The 12,775-nt window shown below is 43.5% G+C and overlaps 1 protein-coding gene across 12 annotated transcripts in view; it reads left to right on the top strand.

The window, feature by feature from the left end:
• Scel (sciellin) overlaps window positions 1-12,775 on the top strand; it is a 120,081-nt gene that overhangs the window by 41,797 nt on the left and 65,509 nt on the right. For all 12 annotated transcript variants that reach the window (XM_040750365.1, XM_040750493.1, XM_040750441.1 and 9 more), the window contains exons 7-8: window positions 515-592; window positions 2,002-2,067. In XM_040750365.1, the coding sequence (XP_040606299.1) occupies window positions 515-592; window positions 2,002-2,067 (144 nt within the window). The remainder of the gene's footprint in view (window positions 1-514; window positions 593-2,001; window positions 2,068-12,775) is intronic.

Genomic DNA, 12,775 nt, shown 5'->3' with positions numbered 1-12,775 from the left:
GAACTCACAGAGATCTGCCTGCCTCTGCTTCCCGAGTGCTGGGATCAAAGGCGTGTAGCACCACTGCCTGGCAAGATATTTCTAATGCAAAAAGCCAGCATAACTCTGTCAACCACAACAAAATACTGAAACTAAGAGAATATTAATCTATAGCATGTCACAACTGGTTAGCTTGAGCTTTACATAATTAACACCAGGTGTTAACTACTTTCTCAGCCAGTTACTTCTTCGTTTTTTAACCAGCTACATAAGAGCCTGATAGTGTACAGGACAAATAAACTAAGAGGGATTTTTTTTTCTTACTGCTTCCCATCCTCAAGTACAATGTTTTTATCGTAGATAGACAGTAGGTGGGATATGAGTAGATAGTTTCAAAGGCAGGGGCGTGGGGTGTGGGTGCGTGGGGTGTGGGGGCGTGGGTGCGAGGGGTGTGGGTGCGTGGGGCGTGGGGGCGTGGGGGCGTGGAGGCGAAGAAGCTGGAGGAAGGTGACGACCTGTTCTCCTCATTAAACAGGCCGGCTGGCAGCTCCTTTAATGCAAACACCGCCACCACGGCTCCCACACCTGCTATCGCGCCTGTGAAGAAGAAAAGGTAAGGCGGGCACCCGGTATCCGCCTCTGGCTGAGCTGTACTCCAGGCTCCTCTAGATGATATTGGTGGCGAGCTTAGATGGTAAGAGCCGTGCTGCTTCAAGTAACCTTCCACACAGTTGCGTGCCAGAGAGTGGCTTAACTTGAGACGGTGATTGGTGAATGACCACGCATCTCCACGCACCCCGAGCATCCTCCATTGCTCTGTAGCTTTAGGCTAATTCTACATTAGAGTCAAGACCCTTTCTGGGGACCTTGTTCTGTTTTCTTTGTGTTTTTAGGCAATTTCATTTCTATTTTCATTACATATATATTTGTGTACATACATATATGATTTTAATGGGACTCATAAAACAAAAACTACATCTACTGTGTGACCCAGTATATTCATAGGTGCTAATCCAATTGACTCTAAGCCAATATATCCCAGATAAATGGGAAGGGAGGGGTGAATAGATAGAGGGTGTCGGGGTGCAGGGAGAGATACTCTCAACAGACAACACATACATAGATACTTAGAAACATTTAGAAATTGGTTTTTAAAGCCAAAATAAACACAATCAAACACACTAGTGTTTGCTCCAGCACTACTGAACTGAGCTGCAGAAAACAATCTAAGGTGTCCAACAATGGAAGGACAGATGAAGAAAATGTGGTATGTAACACAATAACATTTTTTTAGCATAGAGTTATTCCTAGGTTGAAGTTATGTCAGCTGGAGAAACTTGCATTAAGCAAATCAAGTCATGTTACTTCAGGAATGTTGGCCAGGGCTCTGGGTCTCCTCAGCCTCACCATCCCTTCCCTGGCTCATATTATACTCCCTCCATGTCTTTTATTTTGTTGTTCTTATTTTAGCCCTCTCAATAGGGATCTTGGCTCCAGCTCCAGCTAAATGAGATTACATCCTTGCTCTATAAGGTCATGTTCCTAGCATATGTTGAAGCTGCGGTTAGCATTGCTGTGGCGTTCATGTCTGTCTCTAAGGCCTTGTCAGGGTGTTCCATGTTACCGTTTGAACATCGTATTTTAACTAGAGAATGAAGTTGTTATTTCCACCGTGCACCAGACCAGGAAGGTAAAAAAGAGGAAGACTAACGTGGTGAACACACACAAACCTGCCGCCTAGGTTTGACAGTTATGTTTCTTTCCCAGCTTTTCGAGGTTTTCAGGGAATGTCCACATTTCTTTTTCTTGGTGTCAAAGGAAATGAAAAAAATCAGTTCATTTGCCGGGAAAATAGCCCAAAGTGTAAGATCCCGTCGTCTTTACTCCATTTGTGAAATGGCATGCAATTTATTTCCAAGGCTTCCTTTAAAAATTATCTGTCAACTGCCCTCCCACCCCCAGATGTGGGGTGGGATGAGCCTTTCAAACGCTATGGTTTTGACTGGTGTCATTTCTTAACAGACAGTCCTGGTTTCCTCCACCCCCTCCTGGTCACAATGCCTCTCCAAACACGGGAGCAAGCAGAAGGTAAGGGAGGAAGGCGTCAGATGTAATTGCTATGCCACTGATGGAAGAACGTGTCAGTCATTGGCAGCATATAATTGTGGATGTTTCTGAATGAGTTGATGGCGATTTTGTGAACTCCGAAGAAGACCGCGCACGCCCAGTGGGAAGTGGGGATGGGTTAATCAGTGCCCTGTGGTAAGCTGTGAGAACTGAGGAGGTGCCCGTATTAATTTGCAATGTCTCCCACGACACAGTGCTACACATGTAGTGGAGTAAACAGCGCAAATGTATTGCCTGGCTGTGAAAGATCACAGTGTGAGCAGGACTGCCTCCTCCTGAGGGCTGTGAGAGAATCCTGCTCTCCCCCGTAGCGGCTGCCTTCCTGAACAGACAACCTTTTGTATGCAGCCTTCATTTTCATCCTCCCTGTGCATAGAGCTGAGTCCAAACTTCTTTCTCTTTTAAGACCACTAGATCTATTATATTAGGACTCCATCTTATTCCAGTCTGACCTCATACTAACCTACAATACCTGAAAAGACCCTGCTCCCAAATAATGCGACAGGAAGAACAAGTGAAGAATTTTAGGGCACACCATTTGGCTCCTGACCGTGGCAGGGAGAGAACCGAGCCAGATTTCAAGCGAGGTCTCCATGGTGTGTCCACCTGTTTCCGGCCGTGATGAGCCTAGTTGACCAGTGGGCATATGAGTGACAGTTTGTTGTAAACATGAAGTGACAAATGAGTGTTTTCTATGTGTCCATTGTTTTTGAGAAGAAATGTAATTAAAATTGTAGACATGTGAAGGATCTCTTATTCTACAGTTCCCATGCAAGGCTTATCATCAATTAAGTATTTAATAGGTAAATCATTGTGTCAAATATCATTCTGGATTATTGGGCTCTCTCAGTGGTTTTTAGGGACACTTCTTCTACAAGTGTTGAATTCCTGTGCTGTGTGTCACCACTAACACAGGAGGAAGGAGGGGTCACTGACCCAGACTAGCTTTGTATCCATATATCCAACATTTTTCCATGTCAGAAGCCAAGAATATCTTCACCAAAATATTTCTGTATTTTGGTTGGATTTTGTCCCGCTTACAATTGTGAAACTGTATGTGTGTGTAATATAATATTGGTGTATTTTCTAAATGTCATCTGCCACACAAACTTGCTGTGTCTCTTTTATCTCCAAATGATGGAAACATATTTCCACATATTTAATATAATTTGTTACAATCCAATTTTATAATATATTATATAACACATAATACTATAACTCAACTTTAATATAAATTAGATCTGTAAAGAGTCAACTTTAGTTGGTCAAAGAAATTAAGTTACTTTCCACAGCCAACTCTGAATCTTTATATATATTTATATATAGATATGGCACATCAGGTTATAGACATATTGAATAATCATAATTTGGAATTACATCCACTTTCTCTTAAAGTGTTTTGTTGTTAAACATATATATATATATATATATATATATATCTGTAGGTAACTTCCAGTATGATTTTATTTCTAGTTTATGGCATCTTTTTTCCACAGGGTGTTGCTAGATAATTTCTCTACAGATGATAGTATTCATGGAGCTATCCACATTTCCCATGTCAGTTAGAGTACCCCCACACCCCCAAGTATCAGGAGATCCATTTACTTTTCTTTGATAGATAACAAATGGTATTTTTGCTGGAAGTATTTACTAGATATTTCCAAAATAACTTTTTATTTTGATCCATTCTGGTATTAATATAAATTATCATTGCAATGAACAAGTGATTCTATAACTTTGTAAAAATGTGTAAGAAAGGGTTGGTCAGCTCTCACTTATGCGAAGCCTGTTGAGATTGTGTGTATGGGTTTGCTCGGAGCTGGCAGCACTGGCTATCAGCCCTAACAACTCAGCAACTTGCTGGATGTGTCTTACATGGAAGATGAAATGAATGATACTACTCTTTAGGAAACCCATCTATCTCAGAACTAACGAGACGAGGAGGCTGTTAGGTTTTGTTGATGAATGTCACTCTCTGCTCCCATTTTAGGCTCAGGGGTTATTTACACACTGCCTAAACTCTGTGTCTTTGGCTAGTGCACTGGGACCCTCTCCTCTCTCTTCCCTCCTTCTTCCCCTCTTCTCTCAAAGAACTGACTCCCCCCTTATTGCCTCCCCCAATGTTTTCTGCTCATTGCACAGGTATGCCTTCACTATGCAGTCTGTCCTGGAAATACTGTTTTATCTCTGACCCCCAAAGAATGTTCAAACAGACCTTAAGACTTCACCACCATTCCAAAGACAGTCTCTTTCCAACCATTTGCCCCTAGGTCTCTCGGCACCCTTTCACATCTCGGATCATTTCCTTCCTGGTAACGGGCTAGTAAGGAAATCAAAATCAGTTGTGTTTGGATTGAAGGCTCTTGTTACTGCAGCATAAATTGGAACAAAGGGTCCCAACCTGTTTTATTAACGAAGGCCATGATTTCATATTTTTATTGTCTGTCATCTGTCTTTACACATGGATGCTCATGTCTCTGTAAATCTATCTGTATGTGTACACTTTACTTTCCAGCTTGTAAATGTTTTGAAATACAAATAACCAGCACTGTATTTTAAGTCATCAAGATATGTCAGCAGGCTTATGCTCTCTGAAGTTTTATCCAATGCCATCAAAGCAAGTATTTTCCTTTCATTTTTATCAAGACCCAGTAAAAATTTTAACTTTATTAGTTGTACTTTATTACATTCATCTGTCTGTTCTGCCCCCAGGATCAAGCCCCTGCTACACTGCAGTGTTCCCTGTATTCAAATCTTTCATCTTAAAAATATCATCTTTGACATTTTCTGGGCAGATTCTTCCCACCCATTCAGTTGGCATTCTCTCTGTTTTGCATCCTGCTGCAGTGGCGTCTTGCCTGTGAACCTGTAACAGTGGCCAATGATTTCCATCGTCGTCCTGCTGGTTTCTGTTATCTTCATCTCCTAGGAATGGCTCTAGCTGAGGTCACTGACGGCCGTGGGTTCGAGCCCCTTCTCATCTAGCAGCTCCTGCAAAGACTTGCCTTTTCACACCGCACAGCTAAACTAGATTTTCTCTTAAACCATCTCTTGAGTCGTCATCTTTTCTTCTCCACGATCCTATACCAATCATTGCGTGTCGATGTGCCCAAAGCCCAAAGCAGTCATCTTCTCTCTCCTGATGTCATGCTCTGACCTTCAGCAGCAGCGTCAGTGCCAGGACAGCAAAAGCCACTTGCTCCCCCAGACTTCTGATTTTCATTGGATAGTCACCTGCGTCCTTGACCCTTGCCCTCAAATGTCTCAAGATAATTGGAAACTTGGTATGTTCACGATTTTGGCAATTTACCAAATCTGATCTTTTTACCTTAACACCAACAAATTTCCCAGCTGTTTGACACCTTGAGATATGTTTTAGTTTCTTTCTGTTGCTCGGAGGAGAAGGAGATTGGTTTCATCTTACAATTCCAGGTTACATTTCATCATGGTGGAGAAGTCAGTGCAGGAACTTCAAGCAGCTGATTATAGCATGTCCCCAGTAAAGAGCAGGGAGATGTGAATGCAGACATGTTTACTTGCTTGCTTGTGTTCATCTTGATTTCTCCACTTTTATACAGTTCAGGACCCCTTACCTAGGGAATGGTGCCGCCCACCCTGGGCTCCGTCTTCCTTCATTGATTAACTGATTAAGACGGGTTTCCATGGATACACCCACATGTCGATTCAGTGTAGACGATCCCTCATGGGATTTTCTTCTCAGGTGATCCTAGTTTGTGTTGGCAGTAAAGCGTCACAAAAATCAAAGGCATTTTCCACTTTTTCCTACCTAACCACATGTAGCCAATGTATACGCAATGGTGGCATCCTATCTCCTAAATGCTTTCCGAATCCGTGTGTCTCCTTATAGTCAGATCACCTTGAATCATTTCTTTCCTGGATTCTGACAATGGAAGCCCTCATATCGACCCTCCACTCTTCTCTGTGGTTGACGGAGTTACGTTTACTTTAATAAAGCAGCCATCAGATCGTCTCCTCTTCCTAAGTAACAGTTGAGATGATTTTGCATTATCTTAGAAAAGGTCCTCAGCAGGACTCACCCGACGCTTGCTTGTCCTCTATTTACTGTGAGGTCCCCTGTTGTTTGGGTTCAGTTACTTAATCTGTTTCATCTTGCTTGTTCTAGTCTCTCCATTCTATGGACCCTCAGAAATGCAGCCTCTCTGTCTTGAGTGTTATCTCCTGCCATATCTGAGACACTGGGGTTCTCTGGCTGTGTTTGGATCTGATTTCTCTTCACGACTTTCACTTCTGATCGACACCATTCTGTTCTCTTGAACGTTTCCTTGGGTTATTGAAATGCTACCTGCATTTAAGTAGAGATGTGACAGGGAGGGATGGTGACATTCCTGTGAAGAGGCTCAGGCCAAACTACTTACCCAGAATCAGAAACCCCTGTGCATGCTTTTGTCAACCCTTGTCAGGTGTTTCTCATTGAGGGGCACTCCCTGCAGGCCCTCCCCGGAAGAGATCGTCCTCACACCCGATGAGGATCCTTAGACCCCTGTGTGTTCAGTGCTACCATTTGCAACAAGACTTTCAAGTCATAATCACACGAACACTTGGTGCCACCCACAGTGACAACGTCTGTCACTGACTTCCGTGTCTTCTTTTGTCTCTTACCCCATCTTCACTGTAGTGTTCAAGGTTAGTGTTGACCAAGGAAAAAGTCGTCACTAGGTGGCAGCAGCACCCTGAGCTTAGTTTGCCTGGGGCTTTGGCGGGTTTGTGCCTTCAGAGCAGTGAGTGAGACTCTCCATAAGCAAAAGTACATGGGGCACACTCACAGGGAAAGAGTGGGGGACTCTCCTGGGAGACGAAGGATAGGAAGGGGGAGTTCATGTGTCCCGATAATGCCATTTGGGAGTGTGGTGGGAAAGTCATGTCCCACAACTCCGAGGGGCCGCAGCTGAAGGTGTAAACTCCAGACATAAACAACCAGTCTAGCCTCAATGTGAGATCCAGTGCGTGGTCACGCGAAGAACTCCAGCATCCTATGGGAGGTCTGATGTGCCTTGCAGGCTTCTGGGGACCTGGGGCACAGATCCTGGGAGGAAAGGAGAGAAGTTACACAGGGCAGGGCTTACGAACCCACAGCAGTTTTAAGCGTAATGATACGGCTCAGTGTCGGCTGAAATGATTGCCCAGGACTTGTACAGTAGGACCGAAGATGCTGCTAGGATGCTTTAAACGAGCAGGTAGATTCGGGGACACTAGAAGGGTGTTTCTGTGCAGGTAATTCTCAAGCAATAAGAAGTGCTCAGGGGGTGGGGTGGGGTGGGGGGACACTCAGGTAAGACGCTAAGGGGTCTTAACTTAGGGATGGCATATTTAGAAAGCAGTTGCTTGTGGAGAAAATATCAAATAAGGGAATGGGTGTGGAATGCTGCCCAAGGGATATTTTTTTCCGAAATCTGGACACCGAAAAATTATTGTTAATAATCCTCATTTGGCAACTAATAGTACACTACCTTAAACAACTACTGCAGTGTTTTCATCAAATAAATGGGGCTATTTTGCAATCCTTTGCAGCATTAAGTAAATGCTTCTATAGTGGTTTATCGACAGTCACGTATTCACCCATAGATTCTAATTCCTAATGTATACATAACAATGTTCTCTCCTCAGACTGTCCGCCCATCTGTGTCTTTGTCCTTAGCAGGGCCTTATTCTATGTGCTTGTTTTGATGACTGGCTAAATAACTTTCTACTGCCCTCCGTTTCTTCTGTTGTCTGCCTCTTTGCAAAAAAGTAATCGTTGAGCTGTCTGTGTGTAAGAAAGTGCTTGGATAGATGCCAGATGTGCAGAGAGACCTAGACCCAACCCTTACTTAGCTACCATGGATCGCTGAGCATCGAGGACAATTCAAGAGGTCCTTAGGAATGTGATGGCCACAAAGGTGGAGACATCTACAGAATCGGGACGACACCTCAAAGCAGGCAATAGAAGCGTCTGTGATACAGTAGACTCAAAAGACACAGTGCCAGAGGCGGCAGTTAAATAATGAGTAGGGCTGAGGTGTGGTGGGGCGGAGGGGGACCGAAAGGAGAAAGAAGCAAGCTGTGACAGAAGAACGAGTGCGCGTGTGCACGGGACTCTGTGGGGAGTTCTGGGTAGCCATCTTTTGTCAGGTGTCTTCACCGGTGGCGGGGAACCCAGTTATTCTGGTGAAATGGCTGCTGGCACAAGGTATTATGGGTATATACATTCATACCTTTGGTAAGCTCCAGGACCTTTTTTGGAGTCCCAGCTTTACATTTAATGATCAAGACTGTGCTACTATGTCATTTGGACTCTGAGTACATACTAGTGTGAAATGTGAGAGAACAGGAAACTATCGGAAGATCAGGGTGCTGGCTGGCTCGTCCTCACTGCTTTTATGTAAAAAGTGTCAGAAAGTCTGACACAAAACAACTTGCCAGTCATCACTAATTCATATCTGTATATTTTTATTTGATTTTTTTGAGGCAGGGTTTCTCTGTATTGTTTTAGAGCCCATTCTGCAACTAGCTCTGTAGACCAGGCTGGCCTTGAACTCATAGAGATCCACCTGCCTCTGCCTCCTGTGTGCTGGGAATAAAGGCGTGCGCCACCACTGCCTGGCTTTATTTGACTCTTAACTTCACTTTCGGTGTGATGCTCTCGAAAAAGTAATAGTGTTTCCCAGGCTGGAGCCAACGATAGGACAGATGATAGGTACCACGCAGAAGACATGGACCATGGATGTAACAGTGATGGAACACAGCCTTCTGCCTTCTAAACCAAACACTATATCTCAATGAATTCAAACGCTTCCATGTATTTCGAGGATTTTGAGGTTTAGTGGTTAGATTTCACATGCAATTCATTTAAGAACTTTGCTAGCCAGGTACTATGGTGAATCCCAGCGTGGGAGGGGGTGCAGGAGGCTCATGAGTTCAAGGCCAGCCTGAGCCATACAGTGAGACAGTGTCTGAAAGCAAAGCAAGCAATTTGTTAAGCCATATTAAAGTACTTGCTTAACAGACAGTATAAATATTCATAAATGCTATCCAGAATGCTGAGTGGGGCAGAACAATGCAGCCATTGTCTCTATTTCCAGTAATAATAAAGCCAGTATGTTTTCTTCTGGAATCCTCTTCAAACACTAGGAAGAAAATAAATTTTATATAGAAATAAGATAGTGGACACATACCTGGTAAAATGAGAAAACAACTATTTACTACACATCACCATTGTTTCCCATCCTTATTTTGTTGAGACCCCTTCTTTCATGGTTTTGACTTCCAGTTAGCGGACTGGTAGAATTAGAGGAGAAAAAAAAATCCTGATTGCGAAGCAAGTTGCCATAGCAACCCTGCACTGTAGTTATATTTTTCTGTCTGTAACTATAAATGGTAAAATGTAACCTTTCTAATTATGCTGCTGCATTTTTAACTCTATTGGTGCCAATTCCTCTACAGAGATTGATCTCTCTCTCTCTCTCTCTCACTCACACACACATACACACACATTTTGTTTTCATTTCAATAAAAATCTTTACATTAACTAGAATCTCTCATAAGTATTAATATTGTCTAATGCCCGGTAACGTGCCAGAGTATAGATAATTGAAAACTCATGCCCGAATGTGCAGAATACATATTCTAAATGTCCGAAGTAATTAAAACATTAACCTGGGTAAAAGTTTGTTATGCTTTGAAGTAGCATTTGAGTATAATGAGAAAGATAATTCAGCGTGAGCAGGTAAAGGCCTTGACCTTGAGCAAGGACCTGATTTTTCTTCAGTTGTTTAGGGACAACTCAGGCAGCCCGGGGCCTCTCCACGTCAGTTTTAAGTAACTCATATTCAAACAACAAGTGAAAACCAAAATGTTGCCCAATCCAGTTTCCCATGGCTCCTTGGAGTCCCCTTTGTTTCTGTCTGCCAAAGACCAGTTGAGGAAGCAGAAGCAGAGATGTTCTAGGCCCAAAACAGAGATGAGGAAAAACCTGGGGGAGGCAGAGTACCCAGATTTGTCATTTCCCAAAAGATCACCCTGACCTAGCTGCAAAAGCCAGACAGGTTGAACAAGAATGGAATAACTTCACTCTTCAGCAGCATTGCCCGAATCCCTATCAAAGATGTTGTATTCCACCTCAAAGTACAAACAGCCTGGCACCTCTAAATGGCTGTCTCTGGTCATCTAATTGTAAGTGAGAGTTACTTAAAATCAGGTTTCTTCCCTACTGACAATGGCAGATATAGAGCACAGTAAGGCAAAGGAGGTTTACCTTATGTAGTAAGCAGGGAAAGGGGCCTTTTGGGCAAAAGCTGCAGGCAGGGAGCCCTGGGTGTGGTGTCCTGTGGGAGATGGGGAAATAGTGATCACAGTGTCTTACAAGGACATTGGAAATAGGAGGACCATGCAAAGACTCATTTTTCTTAAGACTTGGGAAGCGGGGGAATATGCCCTTCTGTCTGCTCATCTCTCAGCTACTAAAGAAAAGTCAAGCAGGATTCAGACGGTACACAGTCTTTTGAATGTGTGCAATGCGTGCATAGTGCATCCATGTTCTTGTGTGCACCCGTAGTTCCTTTCCTTTTAGCATGAGCAGTGTTCTATTGTAGGGATGCACACTCCGTCTACACACCCACCGAAGGAAAAATAACACGGTGGTTTATGTGCACCCAAGTGACTAATTCTCCTAAGCAAACGCCAATGAATGGGTCTGATTGGTCAGGTGACAAGCATGTGCTTTACTTTATAAAGACATTACCTTTTCTGGTCAAAACATCTATCCCTTTTGCATGCACACCCAGCAAAGGATGAGAGTTCTACTTGCTCCGTTTCCTTAACGTGATTTAATATTTCTGATTAAAAAATCCCTTTAGCCATCCTAATATGTAGTTTATCTCAATATGGTTTGGATACCTGCTTTTCTAGGGACCAGCTGTGCAATGACTTTTGTTTGTTTGTCAAATGTGAAGTATACAAAACTTCTTGTGAAGTATACATTCAAATGTTTTGCCTTTTGGGTGTTTTATTTGTTTACTGTTGTGTTTTGAGAGTTTTAAAAGCATACATCTTTTTATCATATATGTGACTTATAATTTTTCAATGTGTTGCTGATATTGTCCTAACACTAAAACACAGGCCGCTGGAGAACAAGTACTTGCTGAACTGATAATGGCCGCTTCTCTGGCTTTGAACTCCAAATCCTTCTGAGTCAGGCTCCCAAGGGCTGGGAGTGTGGGGATGTGCCACCATGCCTGACACAGCAGCCTTTGAAAAATAAATTTGCTCTTAAAACACTTGGTTAGATGTAGTATGATAAAGAGAAAAGGAGCGTGAGTGTGACGTCAGAAGGACTGCACCAAATCCTTGCTGAGATATTTACCAGCTCTGTGGTGTAAGGGAAATTACACAACTTTCTAGCCCTCAGTGAAAAAACAAAAAAAGCACCCACATGTTATGCTCATAGAACTAACAAAATTATGCGTGTGAGAGCCTGCCAAACTTCTGTTTTCCTAGAATTATATTTCAAATTATGCACTTTAAGGAATGCAGACATTAGAGATTTTGATAGTTGAGGATTTCAACATTTGCGATTGTGGTTTGGGGGGGACCAGGTCCTCACCCCCCCTTAAGATTCCTAAATGAATAAGGTGACAGTATTAACAACCTTCCTATTGCTGTGATAAAACACCATGATCCAGGCCATTTATAGACGCAAGAGGTTGCTTGAGCTGATGGTTTCAGAGTCCATCCTGGCAAGGAAGCATAGTAACGGGCGGTAGTCAAGGTGGCAGCAGCAGCAGAGAGCTTACTTCTTGGTGCACACACGGCCCTTTGCTGTTGCTGGAAGGGAAATTCATTTGCGCAACAGGAGAAGCACAATGAGGAGCGAGAGGGAAGCTCACAGTTAAGTATGAGCGTTGGTTGTCTCTGGTGGACCCTAGGCTCGTGCTGAAGTAAGAGGAACGAGTCCCAAGCCATGCATGTTACCCCATAGCAGCACGGAGACCAGAAGTGGTCTTTGCGGAGGTTTGTGAAAATCAGCTGACAAACACAGCCCTTCCTAGCTCTCTCTGGTCTTGGTGCTGCAATCTGGAAGTTTTCATGTGGTTCTCTTGACAAACTCCGTTTTATTCCTTGAAGCAAGTCTTTGCAGTTACTTCCACTAATGTGCAGCATAGACCCTGTGAAAGCTTGTAGGGTGCCAGGAAGGACAGAGGAGAGAGTGGGGCCACCTACCCTCAAACATCACATCTCAAAGAAGGAGAATTCAATGAAGATCACTCCAATAAACGTCTTTTGTTTCCTTCTCTCCACAACACTCCAGGCCTCAGCTTCCTGCCTGCCTTTCATTTCTAATCCCCTGCTTGGATCACATAATGTTCCTGGCACAGGGTGAATGATTTTTCTCATCCTCCCCTCACATCAGGCTTGGGTTCTGTCATCTGTGGCTGTCAAAGCAAAGATGCAAATGAAAACTCCTCTGAGGTGAAGTGAAGCCCTCAGGGCATTGCCCTGTGGCTGACCCAGCAGGGTGTAAACCTACCACCCAGGGACTTTCATGACCTCATACCCACCTTTCTTTCCCGAGTTCTGCCCCAAACATCTCAGGTCTATTTTTTATTTCCTCTGCCAACATCTCCCTCCCAGACTCACTCAACAAATATTTACT

This window comes from Mesocricetus auratus, unplaced genomic scaffold, assembly GCF_017639785.1.
Source record: "Mesocricetus auratus isolate SY011 unplaced genomic scaffold, BCM_Maur_2.0 Super-Scaffold_2245, whole genome shotgun sequence".
Taxonomy (NCBI): domain Eukaryota; kingdom Metazoa; phylum Chordata; class Mammalia; order Rodentia; family Cricetidae; genus Mesocricetus; species Mesocricetus auratus.
The sequence above is the reverse complement of the archived record's forward strand: the minus strand, read 5'-3'. Positions and strand labels throughout refer to the sequence as shown.